We start from the raw sequence: 22,312 nt of genomic DNA, 5'->3' as shown, positions 1-22,312 counted from the left end.
ACAGAAGAAATTGCTGTTTAAAGATTAGAGAAGTTAGAATTGTTAAATTGATTGTTTTTAGTCTAATGACCACCTATTATCATAGAAACCGTAATGATTCCATCCTAATTGATGCAATACTCGACAGATGCTAAACAGTATCGTGAATGAAAGTTTTGATAAAGTTTAATCATTTAAAAGATTAATTAAAAATGTTGTTCTAATTGCTTTATAATGAATATTGTTTTATTATATGTATTTTCTTTTATTTTTATAATTTTTATTATATTCTTTGTTGCTTTTATGCTAAATAAATATACATTATTATTATTGTATTTTAACAATAAAGTATAGTAAAAAGGATACCAAGCTTTTGGCAAAGATTGAATCATCCAGAAGCTGTTCATCATCTGTAGCTTTTCTTTGATCTTTATCATCCGTAACCCTGGACAAGGGCCCCTAAACAGGTACCAGCTTTCTGGGTCAGAAAGCACCTGGAATCTGCAGTAGACAGGAAAAAACACTCGAAAATTTTTGGTTGAAATTTCCAGGGTATACCTCCCCAGGAAAAATCTTAAAAAAATGGTTTTAATTTTTTTTTGGAAAATTTATGAGGCTGAGAGAAAAATCGTTTTAATAAAAGTTGTTGGCTCTGAGAGGGGCTCCAATTTGCATATGTTGTATATGTTTTTTGTAATGTTCTGTATTTGATGATGGCTGTTTATACAGCCGAAATGCATAATACATTTACCTAAGTGACCTATATGCATTTTTCTTGGAGATAAAAACTTCCCCTATTTGTAATCTTTATATCCGCATTCTCCTACAAAATATGGACTTCTATTCAACTACTTCATACTATTATCTATGACCATTTTCGAGAAAATTCACGAAAACCAATTTTTATTATTTTCCAATTTTCTCTGGAACTATTAGGAAATTATTAATTATTGAGCTCGAATATTGTTTTGCCCTAAATTGCAAATTAAAGGAGCTACGGGCGATTATTTGAAAACAGCTCGAATTTTGAGCCCAAAAATCAAAATTACCATGAGGTAGATCGTTAAAAATTAGGATCAAAAAAGGTTTATAACACTTAAAAATACATTTCTAAAAGACAAGAGCTTTAGCTCGGCAATCTTTAATCCAGAAGGACCTTTCGTCATGAAAAAAAATGTCTTATACAACCAAAAAACTTAAAAAATAACGAGATACAAACAAGGAACGAACGATAAAAGTCTCTTTGATCTCTCAACCTGCCTTTGCCCAAATTAGCTCCTGCTCCCTATGTCGTTGCCAAACGATCACACGGCGCGTCATTCTATTATGTCCAAAACATCTGATTTGTTCAATGTTTATATTTCAGTTGGATTTTTACAATCCAGTGAATAAATAACTAGATAGGTCAATATAATAATATTGTTTATCTTTCACTTATATTTTTTTATGGTTCAGTGATAATAGATAAGAGATTGATGGAAGTGTTATATAAATTATATTCAAGCATATTTAGAACTTAGGTTTTGAGATTCTCCTCAATAAGTAATTTAACTCTTAACATTAATCATTATGGCTCAAGGTAGGATAAAAAAATATTGGTTTCAGAGTGTTTTGTATCTCTTTATATTTATAGATTGCAGTGGTAACTGTGTCAAACAAAATAAGGTTTTCGACGATTATGAAACTTATCTTACACAGTAAGTTTTTTTTAGTTAAATAGAAGTTTTTAGTCAATTAAACATTGTTTATAGTTGCTTTGTATGAGTTTGTGTCTTAATCTTATATGTAGCTGTCTTTTTAACTTATTTTCTTTGTGGTTTAGTTTAAGTTGTTTTGATTTTTTTTACTTGATTTGAATAAATAAATAGAACCATCATTTTATAGAAGACTTATATGCCCAACGACCCTCTAGCTGCCCAACTGTCCCAATTAATTCATTTTTCTTTAATGGAAAACTGATATGCAGTAATTTCCTTTACAGAAATATACCACCCAATAATGTATGTATATTTTTAATTTTTTTTAAGCCAGACTTAAAAGCACCTCAGGCAGTAGCAAAAAGTGAATAATAAAAAAAAAATTTTTAATCCACTTCTTACCTTTTGAAAATCTTATATTTCTTAAAAAACTCATAGAGACAATTGTGATTCCGATATACAAGAAATGCGATAAGAATGTAACTATTAATCCAATAAACATTTTGCCTAGTGTACATAGAATATTTGATCAAGCAAATTAACTTTTTTTTGAACTTAATAACTTAATAACTAATATACTCTCAAAGTGGAATAGAATTCATAAACTATGTGGTGCTGATTTTTATTTAAATCTAATCCCCTTTCACCTTAATGCAATGTAACATTGAAAGAGGATCAATGTGTCACAAAGGACCAGACCAAAAATAATGAAATACTGCTTTTATTCAAACTTAGAAACTCTCAAAAATGTATGAAAATTAAAAATCCGGTGAAAAGCTTTTAAATAAACTTTTCGGAGTCTTTCTTGTATGATTTCCAGTGTCATATGCTTCTTTAGATTAAAAATTCCATATAAGCAACCCTTTGTGGATTTTCATTGAGTTTTAATTTTGTGCACCATGAGATTTTAATCTAAATGCTTGTATTTGACAGAATCCTTTGATGCTATTTTTTAACTGCTTGGAAAAGAGAAGAGCTTGTGTGTTAATGAGCAAAAAATTATCCTTATAGTCAGGTCAGATCAGAGTCACGGTATATCTGAAAGCTTAATTTTTATGAATAACTGGTATAAAGTTTATTAAGTACATTTTGCAAATTTCAAGTATCAAATAAAATGCATTTTTATTTAGCATTTGGCTACTTAAATTTAAACTACAAATATACTTAAACCTTAATTATATTTGTTTGGGTAAGTTAACAAATACTGATTTACTAAAACTATGCACACTTGAAACATTCTTGGTATTTTCTGGCAGTATGAATGTTGTCAGGTTTTCTGCAATGCTGATATTTGAACTAAATTTAAAATAATATAATCATCTTCAGACCTTATATTATAATTATGCACTCGAAAGAGTTTTTTTGAAAAACCATTTAAGTATTCTCGCAATAAGTTCTTATATTATAAGAATGAGATTTGCTCTTTTAGCCAATTTAATGACCCCAACATATTTGTAATTGATGTATATTTACTACATTTCAATATTTTATTTCAAAAAAATTTTAATATTTGCACATCATCCTTATTAGAAGATATTAACAATGAAGTGCAATATATAAAATGAGGTAAAATTATTGTTTTGTATATCAATACTCTAGTCCAGTATGAAACAAAATTAGAAATTCTACTTATACTACGGAACTATGCTATGACAAAAAACCCAATTTACCATTTTTTTTACCGAGATCATTAATATGTAATAAGAAATTTTACTGTGGATCTGGAGTACCAGCTATTTAATTTTAAAAATCAGTTCCACGGGTAAATTGATAATATATAGAGACTAGCCTTCATTATAAGACTTTCTACAATTTACAACTGAACCCACCACCATACCATTTTTTGAAAATTTAGCTTTAATTTATTTTTATATACTACAGCCCACCATTTAAAATATTTACAATGTCTCATAGTGTGAAAACATCTTGTCGGACTTGCATTGTCTTCCTTGTACTCCAAGTGTAAACACTTGATAATGGTTGGAGATACTTATTAACTGAAACGTCGTGTTACTTTAAATAAATAAGACAATGCAAGTCCGACAAGATGTTTTCACTGTACCATTGTCTACCACCTTCAAAAACACGTCTCATAGTGTGTCCCAGTATAGTGTTTCCCAGAGCCTCTAGCCACATAAAAGGCTTTTTTGTGCATGTTTTCATCAAATTATACAAAGTTTCTTTAGGAATATGTATTTCACTTTAAAAGCTTTTTCTTAAAATTGTACTAAAAACGTATCCAGAAACCCCTCATCACTAAGTAATTTTGAAAGAATTTTAATAACAATGCAAAGAGTGTAATGATTGGCAAAACTGTGGTACATAAGGCATTTTTAGTACAATTTAATCAAATGATACAAAGCTATTTTACCATTGAATACTTCATCCTAAGAGTTTCTCCTTAAAACTATGATAAAAATGTATTATTGATAGTTTACTAATTACTTTTAATAAGTGTTAAAGTTTATTAGAAGTAATTTCAAATTTCAACCAAAAGGCAGAAATAATCTGTCTTAATTTTTGGCTTCAGTTTGTAAATTTAATAAATGTCTTTTATTTAGATACCTTCAAGACGTGGGTAATTTAGCACTGCTACTAGATTATGATGGTACATTGACTCCTATTGTGGCGCACCCTGATTTAGCTAAAATACCTCCGGAAACCAAAAAATTGTTAGAAGAATTAGCGTCGGTACCTAATATCTTTTTGGCCATCATTTCAGGACGAAATCCAGATAATGTGAAACAAATGGTAGGTAACTAAAAAAGTTCCTCTTTAATTGATTATTTTGCTTTGCCTAAAATGCCCTTTTAATAGGTGGGCTTGGAAAACATAGTATATGCAGGTAATCACGGCCTGGAAGTCCTTTATCCTGACGGAAAAAGATACAATCATCAGCTTCCAACCGAATTTGGGGAACAAGTAAAACAGTTGCTTACTAATCTGGAAAAATCAGTAGTAAAAGATGGTGCGTGGATTGAAAATAAGGGAGCGTCTTTGACGTTTCATTTTAGAGCTGTGCCTCCGGAAAAAGTTTCGAATATTGAAAAAACTGCTAGGGAAATAATCGAACAATCTGGTTTCAAGGTTAATGATGCCCATATGGCTTTGGAAGCCAGACCAAAAGTCGAGTGGAACAAGGGCAGTATCGCTTTACTTCTGTTAGATCAAAAATTTGGAAAGGATAAATGGCAAGGTACCGTTAGAGTCATTTTTGCTGGCGATGATACAACAGATGAAGATGCCATGAAGGTATGCTTTTTTTGTTTTGGTATAAACAGAATTTATTTTGACATTCTTTTAGGCACTTAAAGGCCATGCTGCAACATTTAGAATAGCAACAGATCAGAACATTAAAACTAGTGCTGAAAAGTTGCTTTCTTCAACTAATTCTGTGATTGACATATTACGAATAATTAAAAAGATTTATAAAAAGTGAATATTAGTATATATGAATATTGTCAGGTTTAAATATGTATAATAGAGTAGATATTTTTTAATGTTTTATTTTTATTTCAAATAATTCTTAGCGGAAATGCACTTAAACGGTAAGTCTGATTTAGGTTAATTGTTATAATCAGTAGCCATTGTACTTAGCGGATTTTGTTTTTTATTATGGATTGGCATTTGCGTGAAAGACGCATGCTTTGAGTAAAGAAATTACCCTTTTTAAATTAATCTAAATTATTGATAATAAATATGCCGTAGGACAGGTATAATTATTAGAAATAGCAGTTCTTGTAGTGTTAAAACTAGAACTTATTAGTTTGTGAATGAGAGCCATTTGATGGTAGGTCAGGATAACATCTGTCTTTTAATCAATTATTTTTATTCACTCATTGTAGTAAATAAACTTTTACTTTAGTAATTGAAACTGATACACCATTTTTTCTTTTGCGTATTTGGTGTTGGGAGAGTTACTCATACCCTCAAAACAAATTAGTGTTATATTATTTTTGTGATATACAGCTTTATTTTTCGCGGATTCTTCAACCGGGTCACAAGAAACTATGCTTCAGCAAAGAGAGGCAACTGGTTCGACAGAGAGCTTTTAAGAAAAAAAATTGGTTAATTCAATTTATAATATTTTAGCCAAACGGTCCGTTAATATGAGATAAAAATGTATTTCAAATTGAAAATAAAAAACGAGTTTATTGATAAACAAATTGAGAGGAGAAACATATTAATAAGATTTATGTTTTTGAGACAGTTGAGGGTGCATTCTAGCATTATGACCAATTGCCAGTGGGGCAGATTCGTAAAACTAAAAAAAAATGTGGCTTGATCAAGTTTGATGATTAATTGCACTAAAAGTGTCTTTTACTTTAAGGTAGATACTAAAGTGCAGACAGTTATTACAGTATCATATGATTCTGAATGTCTCTTTCAATAGGATTTAATACAAGGAAAAGCCTCCAAAGTTATTAAAGCAATCCATTCTTCTTGAGAAGAATGAATGGTTTCTGCCATTTGTCGTGCCCCTCAAAAATACATATGCTGCAATGACATTTTAACGTAAACTAAAAGTGCGGTATTGTCGGTAAGCCAATACTTATTCTTCAACTAAGTTTTTGCCTTGCAAAACTGCAGAACTATAAGATATATTTGCCTGTAACCCCAAAGGTAAACATGTAGAAATTTATTCCAAAAGTACATCACCAATAATTAGTAGCGAAGTATTTTGCAGATGACTGGACTTGACATTTTATTTTGGCTTATAAAGCATGTTTTAAATGAATAAAAAATATATAAAGCGAATACTATTATTAGGTATAGATTAGGTCCTTAATTTAAATTTGACATTTGAAAAACCTTATCATTGACCTAGGAAATTTTAAACTGAGCAGATCATATAGTGAGAAAAGTGCCATAATTACTATACTACTATATAAACTGCAAAATTATTTACAAACATCATGATTTTCGACTGTCCTGCTTTACATCACCGGAGAATCAAAAACTTATTTGAGATTATATATTACATATGAAAAACTCGCAGAACAAAAGATAATATAATACTATAATTTGTAAACGATCGATTAGGGTAGATAAACATATTTATATTATCTAAAACTGCAGAGTAAGACTCCATTTAAAATACATATACCTTATTATTTCGGTATTCCTGACATTTTATGTAGTAACTGGATTTAGACTTAACCAACAACTTTCACCCCAGCAGGGTATCAGTCTAATTTGCAAATAGTAGTGTGAACAATTCAATAATCATTCAACAATTCGTTTCATTGGTGACAGATCAGCATTTACATTAGGATCCTAAAATGTATAACAAAATTAGGGAAAACTGGTTAGTAGGTAACAAAATAAAGGAATAATGAAAATATGTAAGACAAAAGTAACTGAAAAGAAGAAGTAGTTTTCCACATTTATTTAACAACATTATATTTACTGATCCGACACGAATTAAAGTTTCTAGCATGAGGCAATTTGAATGGAGGTACATACTTATTGGAGAATACTGTATCGGAATGCTTTTAAATGCATAAATTACTTTCAAAGATTCCCAGTTAATTAAACTCGTTGATAATTCAAATTGGATTTCCTGCAGACCAATATATTGGTAATGTCGTCTATATAAGTAAGCACTACCTAGAGGAAGAAATAAAACACAAAGTAAAGTGCACAGCTTTATTTATTTGGTTTACAATAAAGCCTTAATAAAACGAAAATCTTAAATTTCGCTTGCGACTTATAGAGAAACAGCAGAACTTTGAGATAATGTTAAATTTTTAGGGGTGGTTTTAATTGGCAAATTAACAAGATACGTAAGTAAAGAATTTTTTCATATCATTCTGAAATTTAACAATACCTTGCCAAACTATATGAGCTTAAAAAAAAGATAGAAGACCTTATTTACGTCGATTGGTTTATACCTCTACCTTTTGACTTTTTATTAAATGTTTAAAAGAAAGTATGTTGAAATCGAATGGCAATGTGTTAGTGTGTTGTATATTTCGTGGCAAAGATTGTATTTTAATTTAAAGATTCATACATATTTTTCAACCCAATTCCATAAGATACAATATACTGCCTATTATAAAATTAATAATATTTTACAGTAAATAATAATCAATATCGTACCTTTGCCACATGTTACTTGTAAATGAAAATAAACATTCATACAACAAGATATAATTTATTTTACTTCCTTACAAACGAAAAATGAATGATATTTAAGTTATACAGAGTTATACAATTTTAATGGGTGTTTGTAGTATATAAAATCTAGTCAATATAGTTCATATTAAAAACTATTCTACAAAAATAAATATACGTATTACAAAATCGGTTGGTATTTAAAAAATTGTAATATAGCAATTTTACTGAGTCCAACCGAAATATTTGAAACACAATTATCAGTCTATATATTACGGAGTCACGACACTTATGGAAAAATAAATACGGGCGATAAAAGATTTTATTTGGTGCAAATTTTGATCTTTTGTGCTTGACTACCACAACACTTTTGACATTACAAAAGCGTCATTATTATTATTATTATTATAAATAATATAATATGTACAGTTACGGGGTACGCAGACATATTCAAAGTAAATCACAAAACTAAAAACTAATGAGAGTTATTCGATTGGTTTGGGACTAAGCATTTTAGAGAGTTAGAACTTTCTTTAGGCGAGGGTGGAGTAGAGTTGGCGCTCGTAGTGGGAACCTAAAACAAATAAGTTATTTTTAAAGTTTGAGATTGTCAGGTCCATTTCATTAAATAATTAGGGTAATTTTTAAAAAAAATATTTTCAAGCCTAATTGCAAGTTTTTCTTAGTTATCCTTCTAACATTTAAACATGTATTTTCTTTTTTAAATTGAAAAAAAATATTTTTTATTCCGAAAAAACTGATTTTATAAAAATTCAAAAACCCCTTATAAATTTCGTTATTTTTGGTCAAACTAGTGTCCGCAAACAATTTATTCAAAATAATACTTTTCCCATTTTCTAATTAGTAATTTTTATGTGTGCTATTTATTGATAATAATCAGCACAGTCTTATTTTTTAATTGTTTTTATTTTGTTATCTATAGAGATATTTTAAGTGCTGTTAAGCTCTATCCACTAATTGTTTTGATGACATTTAATCTTTCAGACTAGTGTAGACCTTTTTTATACTCTGAAAAATTATATCTTTCAGAATTTAAAAGGAATTTTTGTCTCTATTCTTCAAGGCTTAATTTTTTTCTAATTCTGGTCCTTCAGATATTTTATTTTAAACCCTACACCAAACATTACATTCCGTTACTTGAGTAAATTATACTTCAAGTCTGCGAAATTTAAATTTTATTCACATATAAGAAAAGACAGATCACTGAGCCAACTGCGGCTGTACAACTTTATTCCATGGTATTAAATACATACAATTAATAAAACGAAATGTTAAAGACTTGATCGATAGCATCAAGCTCTAGATCTCTTAGAGTTATAGCATTGCCTTGATATTTAGCATGTAAAATGCAAGTTTTTATAATTTTTTCTGAAATATTTACACTAGAGGTTACATGGTATTTAGCGAAATGATAACATATGTAAAGAGACGACTTTATGAGAAATATAATTAACGATACAAAATCACGTTTTCTCGGAGAGCCAATACAGATTTAACTTTTTTAGATTTGATTGTACTGCCTCTGTTAATCCATTTGTTTGGAATTAAACTACATGCAAATGTTAAAAGAGCGACAAATGGTATACCACATTTCATGAAAGCATTAAGAAGAGAGATAAAACAGTATAATTATTTCAATTAATTACCTGCATTGACATTTCAATTTGGACCGCAGACGTGACAGCCTTGGCTAATGAATTTCTCCTATAATTACTGGAATCTATGGAGGGCTTTCTTTTACTTAAATGTCGCTCTACCCATTTTAACATAGTAAGTACGGAATCAGTAGACGGCAAACGCCTTTCAGCCGATGTTTTAATTATGTGGGACGAAGTTACTCTAAATGTTGCTGCCATACCTTTTAATGCCTAAAAAATATAATAAAATCAAAATTTGACACTCTTGAATCGATATTTTTTGTTTATAATTTCTAGCAAATTGCATGAGGTCAATCTAAATTAACTTTAATTATACGGGGTAATTCATACAAGTGAAACCATTTATTTGACTTTAAATCCTCATAGAACTTACAAAATAATATAAAAATGAATATATTAATTATAAATTGTATTTTAATTAAGACTCAAATTTAAATAAAACTTTAGCTTAAAAAACATTACTAGATTACAACTTCTTCCAAGCTTTTGATACAGTTAATCACAAATTATTGACTCAAAAATTGGTGACGGTATAGATCTTTCCACTTTCCTTAAAAACCCAACCCTCCTAAATGATTATTTCAAGTTTCCCTTGATTAACGGGAGTGCTTTACAAATGATTCTTGGGCCACTCTTATTTAAAATTTATGTGAGTGAGATTACTCTTTAGACTAGACTGACTTGGACAGCTATTTGGTATGACAATAATTACATTAATAACATAACTCTACATCACTCAATATGTTTTAGTAAAAGTAGAGGCAGTATAAAGTACACCAACCTTGAAATTAACACTACTGAAATATATATATATATATATATATATATATATATATATATATATATATATATATATATATATATATATATATATATATATATATATATATATATATATATATATATATATATATATATTATGTTTTTTAAATTTAATGTAAGGTATTTTCAGACTTACCAACATAGCATCTTCATCGGTGGCATCATCACCCACATAAATAATTCGTATTCTTTCACTCCAATCCACTCCAAATGCAGTTCTTAAAATATAAATAGATGCTCTACCCTTATTCCACTGAACAGGAGGTTTCGCCTCGATGGCGCAATGGGCTTTTCCCACGGTAAACCCGGCATCTTCTATCATTTTTTTTGCTTGAGACTCCAAATCGGCCCTAAAAAATGGGAAAAAAAAGGTTGTTTATAGAATTCGATATTATTTCATGAAGGTTTTACCTTAAATGATGAGGTGTTTCTCTGAAGTGAAAAGTGAGTAGAGCTCCCTTATTTTCCACCCAAGCTCCGTCACGACACACAGTCTCCTGCAATTGCTTCATTAACTCGCCAACTTTATGATGAAACTCCGTTGGCATTGGATGAACGAATTTAGTACCATCTGGATGTAAAATTTCTAAGCCATGGTTACCTGCATATGTAATACCTTCAATGCCAACCTAAAAAGGCATATAATATTACAAAAAAAAAACAGACTTTTTAGTACTTCGAGCTTACCATTTGTTTAACATTATCAACATTTCTTCCACTAACAATTGCAATATACACGTCGGAAAGATTAGACAGTCTTTCCAATACCTTTTTAGTTTCAGCAGGAATGATAGCCAAATCTGGATGAGGGGCTATTGGAGCCAATGTACCATCATAATCCAAAAGTAAAGCAAGTTTTAAGGAATCTCCAATATATCTAAAATAATTCAAAAATTATTTATAACTCAATTATAATATAATATAAATATAATATAATCAAAATATAATATAACTATTTAATTAATTTTTAGACGAAATATTTGATACATACTTCGCAAGATATTCATCAAAATCATCCAAAGTAACAGCAGGCATTAAAATAGAGCCAACTTCATCATGATCATCTTGGGTTTGAAGAGAACCCATAGCACTTAAAAAGCTTTTGGTCCAATAATTGACGTCGTTTAGTTTTTCTCGTCTTCTGAGGTAGTTCATGCGAAGGATTCTTTCATCTTCTGGCATTGTTAAAGCTCTATGAAAAAATTTTTAGTTATATATATTAAGAATATATTAATTAATTTTTTAAAAAATCACGTTGTCCATATCCCCACAAAATAATGAATCCGCACTATACTCAATGTAACCAGCACTTGTAATCAGAACAGATTCACACGTAGTATTTACTACAGTGAATTTCAAACCAAGACCAAAGAAAGAATGTGAGAGAAGAAAAGAGCATGTGAGGCCAAGTTCGTGCAATAAAAAAGTGAATGAAAGGAGAAACTTGAAAATTGAAAAATATATTAGCAAAAACAGAAAAATTACGAGACAATATAACAAGATAAATAACATAAATATTGCCCTCGATGATGGAGAAAGGATCTGGTGTGTTTTGTGGATTTAGCCAAAACATTTGACACCGTTGATTATCCTAAAATGCCAAAAATACTAGAGGGAGCTGGCACTAGAGATTGATAATAATATCAGTTCAGAAGTGGACGTTATTTGTGGAGTTCCTCAAAGAACTGTACTACGTCCGGTTCTTCTTTTTGCTCTATATAAATAATTTATTTAATATTAAATCTAATGGAAAATAAATTTGCTTTGCTGATAGCTCTGCAATATTATATACAAGTAAAGACTGGAAAACTGTAAAGAAAATTGATGAACAAGACCTACGTATAATTTTCAAATATGTAGTTTAGTGATCATCTTTTAACAAAAAATATGTTTTATGCTATTTGGATCTTACGATGACGCTCTCCCCTCACTATTAAGAGCTTAGTAGTGCTATAAATTCTTCAATTGTCAAAGCGATATAAATAATAAATAAAGATGGTCAGTTAAAATTCCATTAAAACTAGGTTCCATTTAAAATAATGCATTTATTATTTGCAATTGTTACTGATCAATACATTTATTTAATGCAGATGTAAAAAAAATTAAGTAATTTTCAGCACTAATTATAAGGCACGGTTAATGGTTAATAAATATTGCATTTCTGATTTTTCCTAATAAAAGATACGATTTTTCAACCCTTTGTAAGAAGGTTTTACATAATGTATTAAAAAATATGACATTATTCTCAATCAAAAAAGTAACAACTCTTAAAATATATGCTTCACCAATATTTAGTCTAAATAACTGTTTTAAAAAATATAACTACCTGTGGATCATTTCAGAAGCATCATCAATCTCATAAGGATTACATATAAGAGCTTCATGCATAGTTTCACCAGCACCGGCAAATGGTGAAACAATAAGTACACCTGGAGGAACATTTATTTGACAGGCAACAAATTCCTTTGCCACCAAATTCATACCGTCTCTTAAAGGAGTAACTAATCCTACGGCAGAGTCCCTGTAGAATGAAGCCAATTCATCTTGCGATAAACTTCCATAAATATATCTAAAGAAAAACGAAATATAGTAAGTCAAGTACAAGATAGTATGTTAGCGAGCATTCAAGTTTTTCAGTTTCGTTAATCGAAGTTTACGAATTAATTTTAAATATTTAACAAAAATAAAAATATCCATATGCAGCTTAATATGCTAAATAAAGAAACAAACCAAGAGTCTTAGAAATGAAGGTATTTACCTAATGGGTGACCAGTTTGGTGTGGTAAACCTTCCGTTGATTCTTCCTACCAACTGATCCATTTCTTCTTTCAAATCCTGATACTCCTTAACATCCGTTCTTGAGGGAACAGAAATTTGCAATAAAGACACCTTTTCCAAGTGCTCAGGATGCTTTTCCAATAATTTTTCAAAAGCCAATAACCTGTGCACCAATCCTTTGGTATAATCTAGTCGGTCAACACCCAAAATGATTTTTTGGTTTGTGGAAATCACCTTTGGTGCCTTTTCTGCTAGTTCGACGAATCGCTCGAAAGGTATTCCTATTGGTAGCGGTCTCACCTATTAATTATAGTTTTTTGTTTTTAAAACTTTTTAAAGACCTCGCACCTCTTCAAATATTAATAAAACTTATTAATTAACAATTAATTATTCGGAATCGTTAATTTTTATTATTCAATTTGGCAAGTTGTAATTATGTATCCAGTAAGTTATTTAATCTATACAAATGTTCTGACCCCTATATTGATTTTTTACGACCATTCTGCAAACAACTTTTTTATTGATTCGTAGAATGCAGGCAATTAGCCTATTTCTTAGTTATTACTTATTATTAAGTAGCTTAGATATAGAATAATTATTGTAGCATACCCTGACAGTTCTTCCACCATGTTCGACTAAAAGATTTTTCCTATCGACACGACAACCTAAGTTTCTTTGGCAACAGTCCACGAAGTTTAGACAGTAGTCCGTAATATGGAATCCAACCATGTCGCACGCAAGCATACCCTGCAGGATTTCATCTGACCATGGAAACAGACGGAATATGTCCCATGGTGGGAAGGGAATGTGCAAGAAAAAACCTAATTTGCACGCGATTCCTTCTTCTTCTGCATACTAAAATAAGAGAAGTCTCTAATTAATATTTTAGATTTAATGTATGTACACAGTTTAAGATTATTAGTTTCACAAACAACATTTCAACAAAAATTACGGAAGATATAACCTCAATTTAAGTCTCGATTCGGCAACAAAAATGTCCCATGTTACAAATAATTTCATCGAAACAACCAACCCAACCAAACCCAATATTTATAGAAAAAATATAATTAAGATTACCCCATAACTAAAACTATTCTTGTGTTAATAAGAGAGGTACATTTTGTTACAGCATTTATGCAACTCATCTCAAATGTAAGCTTATTTGGCATCAAAAATTGTTAATCATGCAATCTGTTCTTAACGTTGAGATCTTCTAAGGTAGATATTGGTTAAAATATTGTGTAGTTGCTTATAAGTTCGTCAAGATTTTGACTGATGAGGTACAAGATTATTTTGATCATAAAGGGAAAGATTTTAATTAACTGACACAAAAGTTAAAAAAGAAACTACTCTAACTAAGTCGAGAAGACCATTTTAAGAAGATCAAAACTTGATCCCAGAAAAACATTATTATTGTGGTTTTATTCAACTTCAATTAGTAATCATATTGAAGAAATAAATAAATTGTACGCAAAAGGAAATCCTTGTTAGTATGTGGAGTCGGAAACTTAAGTAAGCTAATTAATAACAAAGTGGTGTTCTAATTTTTTTCTACCTAATAGGTTGTCTTACTACCTAGAATTAGAAAAAAAGATGTTTTACTTAATTAGGGCTTGAGGGTGAGCAGAACAGTAAATAAATAATAATAGTATTAGAAACATACAAAAATTGATTTTCTTTACTTTTCTTTATCCATGCAAGTGTGGGATAATTCTGTAAAAAACGCTGTTTGATATATCGGTTCTGTATATCAGTGACTTATTGAATTTTATGCTCTATTTGTTTATGTAACAAATTTTTCGAAAGTTCTTAAAGATGTTGTTGAAAACAATTCAGATGGTGGATTTGTATAGACTTTGATTTGAATTTGGGCTTAGATATAGGACGGAGCGGTGTCCTAAGATACTGTGTACACTGCGCAAGTACAGGCTGTTTAAGTTCTTGTTCCATTCTGATATAAGTGTTTAATAGCAAAGGGAGAAGCAAGAAAGAGAGTCATTATTTTAAAACTGCCATAGAAAAATGCTTAACTAAAATATTGTCTTAAATCTGAAGTTAATTAAATTGTTGAACTAAGATTTCAGTCAATTGATAATATAATAAAAAATGCTCTGAGAGAATAATTAGAACATTATATTGTATAGTGTGAAAATTGCAAAACTCTACACGAGCAGAGACATCTTGTTGCCCGAGCCATTATTAACGAGGTTCTCCGAGTATCGAATTTTGAATTCCGCACATTTTATAGTTTTTCCTTTTTCTATTTTTATATTCTCGCACTGATTACAAAATGAAGATATATTCTTTCATCAAAAACTATACCTAGCTAACTCATATATTTACAAAAAGTCATATTTCAAGTGAAATATACTTACAAAAAATAATTTTTGGTGTGCTTACCTGCCTAATCCAATTAGCAGCTAACATCAAATGATAATCGTGCACCCATATTAAAGGTACTTCGGCTTGGTTCTTCGGTAGCTGTCTGAGAGCTTTTAGGGTACACTCAGCGAATTCTTTGTTGGCGATAACGTAGTTTTTCCAATGTTCACCTTTGAAACTGGCCCTATCCGGCATAGAGTGGAACAGCGGCCAAAAAGTAGCATTGCAACATCCATTATAGTAGGAGTCAAAGACAACTGGGTCCATTTGAACTGCTATTACCTGCAATACAACATTTCTCTGCAAATTTATTGGGAGAAAATCTTTTTTCAACATCCTGATCTCTCCTATTATATAGTTCATCTATGTAGGAAGCATTCTATACTTTCGAAATACTTGATAATGAGTAATCATAAATTATTTACAATATCAAAAAACACATTTTTATAAAAAGGAATCTCCCGCTCTAATCTTTTAAATTTATCATATTACTTTCACGGTATTCTCATATAGACTTTAAGTTGCTGATCTGTAATAGAGTTGCATCTCGATTCCGCTTTCCACCCAGTTTTTAACTTTTAATTTGCCATCACTTCTGATACGAATATTGTCAAATGTCAAAAGCAAACCTTTTTTTTGTATTACTTTTTTAGAAGAAAGATTGACCTGGCAAAATTTTTTCTGAACTACGGGTGTCAAATGGTGTGTTAGACATTATCAAGTAGGGTGGTAAACACGGTATTTGTGTACCACAAAGTTCGGGATTAGGTCCAATACTGTCTTTAATTTAAGTCAATAATCTAGCACTTAGTAAGGAGAATGTACAAATGACCCTCTTTGATAAATTAGTCTAGAATTTAAATTTGAATCTTTGCTGATGATACGACAATCTCACTTTCTTATCAATCTCTCTTATTTCTTGGGAACGGCTATCATCTTGTATGCCATCTGAGTGTCTTCAGAAAAGCATCATATTCCACATGTATTCAATTAAGCTTATCATATGCCTATACAGTTTTGGTACACCTGGCTGGTGGATTTTTTGCACTATAAAGAAGTGAGAGTAGCTAGTAGTAAGGTCTGAATGTGGACAGAATTTCAGACAAGCCTTTTCCTTGTGTGGCATTTTAACATGACACACTATATCACAATAGTCATGATACTAGAAATAAAATATGCTTGTTCTACATAGTTGGCAATTTAACAGATGGTTTTTTAATGTCTGGTGACTTGTAAAGAAATTCTATATAGTGAGAAAACAGATCCTTCTTAAAAATTGTTTTTATTTAGTGCTTCATAACTTCATGCATTAAAGTCCATTAAATCTTTGATATCTTATTTTATTGCTATCGTACTTTAAGAAGACTTATGTATGTCGGGCTTAACTGAATTTTTTGTAGTTGCCTGCTGTATTTTCCATTTAAAAAATAAAATTCACAGCGACGATGCGTATGCAAAAAATAAACAAAAGAAACGTGAGTTTTTCCAAACGTGGAAGGACGGTTAGATAGCAAAAAAAACTTTTAGTTTGTACATTTTCTATATAGGTAAATCTGAGAAAGCTATTTTAGTATTACCTTGTCAGATTTAAGTCCGGCAGTCGGTGTAATATCTTCCGGATCACTCTCTGGAATAGGCTCTTTTGGGTTTTCCAAATGGATGCCAGGCCACCCGACCCAGAACCCATTTCCGTTAATCACCACTGGTGCTACGGCCGTCACCAAACCACCAGCACTATAAGAATAATATTAAGATTAATGAAAAAACATATCATGACCTCCAGAGTTTCGCCGAATTATTATTATTATATTTAAGGTAAACATACTATTATATTTATTAGTTTTAGCAGAAGCATGTTGTTGTAAGAGTTTGTCATAGTTTATCTATTACTAGTATATAGTTATAATGTATCCAGGATTAAAATTGAAAAGTTAGTAGGGGAAGTCTTTTCTCCAAATAAAACGCTAATCCTCTAATTTCAGGAGTGATGCATTTCGGCAAGTGTTCTTGCCATCATCAGACTTGGGTTACTTAACACATACACAAATTCTTTGGAATTTCCCTTGGAGAAAAGACTTTCCCTACAAACTTTTCAATTTTATATTGACTCCACGTCAGAATGGACTTCTTCCTTAATATCCAGGATTAGTTATTAATCCAATAAACTCTTTAAAATACTATACATAGACAAGTTCCATAACTGCAATAATTTTTCTGGAGTAAAAAGAAAAAAAAAGTAATGTCTTCTGTTTTTACCAGTCAAGATAACGTATGCAATTAAGAGACCAAATTTTAATAAAGGTTTAATGATAGAAGAAGTGAGAAAATAGTAAAAAATAAATCATAATTATTAGTTTATTAAATTATAAGTTTATCAGGGCACAAAGCAAAGGTAAGGACACAAAGTCACGGTCTCATCAAATCCATATATTTTTTTTAAAGCTTAAAAGCTACACGTGTTTCGCTCCTATCGGAGCATCATCAGGCCTAGACCTACACAGATCACATTACAACTGACTTTGTAATTTGATTTTATTTGGTTGTAATGTGATCTGTGTCGGTCTAGGCCTGATGATGCTCCGATAGGAGCGAAACACGTGTAGCTTTTAAGCTTTTAAAAAAAAAATTATATGGATTTGATGAGACCGTGACTTTGTGTCCTTACCTTTGTTTTGTTTTCGTTTGGTCTATTAGAGAAAAATGGATGCTACGTTTCTATTTATCAGGGCATCCTATTAACTTTTGACCAATTGCTCTATTTAAATATTTTTCAATTGGCAAAATTTAAATTATTTGTACGAGTCTCTATGTATCTCATATTTTAAATTCTTTTGACACCATAATTTGCTCAAAATTCAAAAATTTGGCTTTTTTGGCAAGTTTGTTCATAAGTAGATAAACTTCTCCCGCCTTACAGCTTTTAAAATGACAAGAAACAAATATTCTTAAAAGGGGATTCTCAAGTGCAGGTGAATTTTTAGCTTTTAATATATAACATATATATACATTATAAGGTGGCTTACTTTTAACTTTTAACTGCGAATATTACAGCTTCATTGATTAATCAATTCTTAAGTTTTTTTAGGTGTAATTTGAAACACGTTCAACAGGTTTAGAAACTAAGTTAGAATAAAAAATATGGGTATAAGGGTGCACCAGTCAGTAATCTCGGATTTACTCTTTATCCTAGGTTTATCTAGGACATCAGTTCCAAATCTACGTTTGATAGAAAAAATTTATAATAGTACCTGGCATTTTACAACTCTCTTTTAATTGAATTGCTGCTCATTTACCTCTATTTTATTAAACAAGTATTGGCTAATAATGCTATTATTCTAATAAAGTGTATCAAACGCATAAAATGAAAATTAAAATTATCGTAAAGTACATTTTTTATTTTTAGAACACAATTAAAAAATCTACGTTATAGTAGGTAAGTAATCTATGGGGTTACACTTTATTTAATGTAGTATCGTGTTAAGTGCACAATTACAGCTTTACGTGCCTAATTTAATTACCAGATATGGATTTAAAAAAGTAATAGTAATAAACGAAGAGGCCATTGATTTTCAAGTGCCATGTTTATCTAATAAATATGATTTTCTGGTAAATGTACTCGTATATCAAAAACCAACAAACTGATATCTAAAGTGCTATATTATTCACAAAAATGACTGTTTTGATGAACTGGACCGATTAGGGCTTGTTAATGGTGGGTATTTATTAGATTATCACAAGGAAAACACTTACATGGAGCCATAAAGCAAATATAATAATAAAAATGAATTAGTTCATAAAAACGCGTTAATGATAATAATTCAATGGGTAAGGCTATAAAGTAGATTACTACTTTGCTATTTATTATCTTGCAGAAAATGAACTGTTCATGTGCAGTAAAAAGCGCCAAGAAAATTATAAAAATAAATGATACATAGTAGTATAAAAATATAGGAAAAACAACTCGCGTATTAACCGTTTTTAGAACATACTAGAAAAACTCGGTAAATTAGAAAAATGCCATAAAATACAGATTTTTAGAAGAGAAAATAGAAACACCTGAATAGAGTTTGCTAGCTCTTCTTTTTTGCTCTCAAAAAAAATGGAATACAAGAAAAGGATTCTGTGGAGAGATGAAAGCATATTTTCACTATTTATTAACTATTTCGACATAATCTCTATGGTCAATAAAGCGAATTAGTAAGGTATATTTTAGTAAATAAAGTTTTTATTCGGCGACAATAAAATAAAATAAATGTTTATGTATATACAGGGTGTCCAAAAAATCAACGATAAGCCGAGAACGGGCAATAGACCAGGTGCTCAGGGATTTTAAAAAAATCTATTTTGACTACTTTTAAAATTATAGGCATTTATAAAAAATTGACACCTCCTGTTGTTGATCTTTTTAGTACTGTGGTTGCAAACTTTTACATTTCTTAACAATTTTTTTTAATGTAACCCTGAATAACCCTTCGATAAATTACAAAACTAAATTCAAACACAACTGTTTACATTTTTAATAAATTATCAGATTTTTGCATCATCATTTCCCAACTTTAACTAACTGTCCTGGAAAAGAAAATTACTTCACTATTTGGCAGGTGATTTCAAAAGTTGGCGGATCTAATATAAATTTCAAAATGGTCAGATACTTGCTAGATTATTGATTCAATAAGGGTGCATTATTATTTTATAAGTACATAGTCAAATGTACGCTGCTACTCTAAATTAAAAATTGTACAGTCCAAATAAATGAAAAAAATGTTACTTCAGTCGCAACTAATTGTCTGCCTTCATTCCTAATATGACGTTTTAAATTGGATTAGTGTAAACTTTTTTCTCAATATTAATTTCTCACTTTCTATTAATGATTATTCCCCGTAAAGTAGGTAAATTTAAGTAATTTATTTAAATTGGGTGAACATGGCGCCAGGATAATCTTCTAACCCGCCCTATACCTGTATCTTTTCACAAGTAAATACCGATACTGTCATAACATCCGAGCAAGGGAGAAACGTCATCATAAACATAAAATAATAAAAACTTATTAAGAAATATATAATCACTATAAAATATTAAATTTGCATGAAAATGCTTTTTACTAGATAGGTTTTACTCTAATAAAGAACGTTAAAAAATCGTAAATGGTAATATTGTTTATAATAATTTAAAGTATAATCAATTATTAATAAATATTTATTATGTAAATATTTTTTGACGATGTTACTGGTAAAGATTTGTTGTGTTGGTGGCATCAACAAACCGATCGAGCGGCGTTATTGCCTTTTTCTCAAATATATGTAATCTGTATTCATTTTACTTTGAAGATTGACTTCTTTATAGAGTATCTTATCATATGTTATTAAAGAAAATTATTCATATTTTATTTAAGAGGATTATTCATGTTGAAAGCAACTAAACTGCCCCTTGTTCCACGGAAATACTAATTCTAGCCTTTCAATGTTCAAGTTAACAACAGACGCTCTTTACATTTGTTGCCAGGGAATTTTTATCGCATCTTGTTTAAATTATATTGAAAGTCTGTCAATATTATTGCCATCTTAAACTTCTTGTAGAAGGCTCTATTTCTTCAAGGTTAGCTTTTAATTGCAATTTGTCTGTTTAGTACAGTCAATTGAAATTTTAAAAGTCCAAGCCGAATTTACCCATTCTCAGTAGATTCGTTAGTGGTCTATAAAAAAGTTGTAAAAGAATGATAAATAAACAAACTGGTAAGAGACACTGCTCTATCGGTCTAAAATAATATGTGCAGTCCTGCAGCGTTGCCGCTGGTATAGAAAAATGGTAACACCTTTGATTTTTTAAATAGAATACCCTATATATTTTGATTCTCTTCTTCATTTTGAGCATTGTAGACATCTCTAGCGATTCTCGAGAACAAAAAATAAATTTTGCGTGTTTTTTGTTAAAAATCTAGATATAATTGTAATTTTTTATTTCTCACCTATGTAAGTGCCTCAAAAAGCTCAAATTTTAAACATCCTTGCGACAAATAAAGTTAATTAAAGCAAATAATTATACAAGATTCTTTGAAACTTTGAGAAAAATAATGACAGACATGGAAAATTTTGATGGGGCAGCCAAATGCTTAGGAGGAACTTTTTTATGAGCATTAGATATAATCACACCATCATTTAAACAGGGTGTCTCAACCAGAACTTTCCCCATCAAATAACTGCCTTTCTCCAAAAAACAAATGTTCGAATCCGTCGATTTTTGACTTGAGGGAAGCACTTTTTGTGCCTTTTTACAGCTTATGTACAGTACCTCACCCCCTAGACGGGTGGGTCACCCCCAAAATGTTAAATGGAAAGAGGTGTCGACTAAAAATTATAATAAAATCAAACTTACATCTATAACAGTCAAAGTCATCCAATTACAGCTTAAAATTAAACACGTAATATTTCAATTCACAGTTATTAAAATTTGGTTACACACATGATCACGCCTGACCTAATTCAAATGCGTCTACTGTCATTCCTGTGGAAACGACAGCTTGTCAAATAAATTAGCTATATTTTTAAATTGAATTAACTAACCACAAAAATTAACCACTTTAAACTTCGGAACTAATGATGAGGGTCAGAAGATGTTTAAAATAAGTGAATTAATTTAATTTTTAAAGGGGCAATTTTTTGCTGGAGTACTACTGGAGAAATTTTTTGTAATTTTTTAATAATATTAAATATAATTAAAAATTGTCTGGTAATATTTTAGATTTTGGGATCAAAGAAATAAAAGCCCGATTTAACTTAAAATAGCCGACGTTTAGCAAAATATATTTGCTTCCTCAGGGTGCTTATTAAAGTAATTAATAATGTTTTTGTACATTATTTG

The 22,312-nt window shown here is 30.1% G+C and overlaps 2 protein-coding genes across 6 annotated transcripts in view; one reads left to right on the top strand and one right to left on the bottom strand.

The window, feature by feature from the left end:
• The first annotated feature begins 1,328 nt into the window (after positions 1-1,328).
• Positions 1,329-5,176, top strand: LOC126741545 (uncharacterized). The gene is made up of 5 exons (XM_050448005.1): positions 1,329-1,558; positions 1,613-1,676; positions 4,238-4,427; positions 4,494-4,928; positions 4,981-5,176. The coding sequence occupies exons 1-5, from the start codon at positions 1,549-1,551 to the stop codon at positions 5,113-5,115; spliced, it is 834 nt and encodes a 277-aa protein (XP_050303962.1). The 5' UTR covers positions 1,329-1,548; the 3' UTR covers positions 5,116-5,176.
• A 2,641-nt stretch (positions 5,177-7,817) lies between these two features.
• LOC126741605 (uncharacterized) overlaps positions 7,818-22,312 on the bottom strand; it is a 42,984-nt gene continuing 28,489 nt past the window's right edge. For all 5 annotated transcript variants that reach the window (XM_050448100.1, XM_050448098.1, XM_050448102.1 and 2 more), the window contains 11 exons: positions 17,032-17,188; positions 15,473-15,736; positions 13,682-13,927; positions 13,053-13,372; positions 12,621-12,863; positions 11,286-11,486; positions 10,982-11,171; positions 10,706-10,923; positions 10,431-10,644; positions 9,461-9,682; positions 7,818-8,367 (listed from right to left, as the gene is read on the bottom strand). In XM_050448100.1, the coding sequence (XP_050304057.1) occupies positions 8,269-8,367; positions 9,461-9,682; positions 10,431-10,644; positions 10,706-10,923; positions 10,982-11,171; positions 11,286-11,486; positions 12,621-12,863; positions 13,053-13,372; positions 13,682-13,927; positions 15,473-15,736; positions 17,032-17,188 (2,374 nt within the window). In that variant the 3' untranslated portion in view covers positions 7,818-8,268. The remainder of the gene's footprint in view (positions 8,368-9,460; positions 9,683-10,430; positions 10,645-10,705; positions 10,924-10,981; positions 11,172-11,285; positions 11,487-12,620; positions 12,864-13,052; positions 13,373-13,681; positions 13,928-15,472; positions 15,737-17,031; positions 17,189-22,312) is intronic.

The sequence above is a fragment of the Anthonomus grandis genome, chromosome 10 (assembly GCF_022605725.1).
Source record: "Anthonomus grandis grandis chromosome 10, icAntGran1.3, whole genome shotgun sequence".
Taxonomy (NCBI): Eukaryota; Metazoa; Arthropoda; class Insecta; order Coleoptera; family Curculionidae; genus Anthonomus; species Anthonomus grandis.
Note: the sequence above shows the minus strand (reverse complement) of the source record. Positions and strands in the feature narration are given on the sequence as shown.

Bases quoted from the DNA above. Each gene is read 5' to 3' on its own strand.
- LOC126741545 (XM_050448005.1), top strand. The intron at 1,677-4,237 runs GTAAGTTTTTTT...TCTTTTATTTAG, and splicing joins TATGAAACTTATCTTACACA to ATACCTTCAAGACGTGGGTA. The intron at 4,428-4,493 runs GTAGGTAACTAA...CCCTTTTAATAG, and splicing joins CAGATAATGTGAAACAAATG to GTGGGCTTGGAAAACATAGT.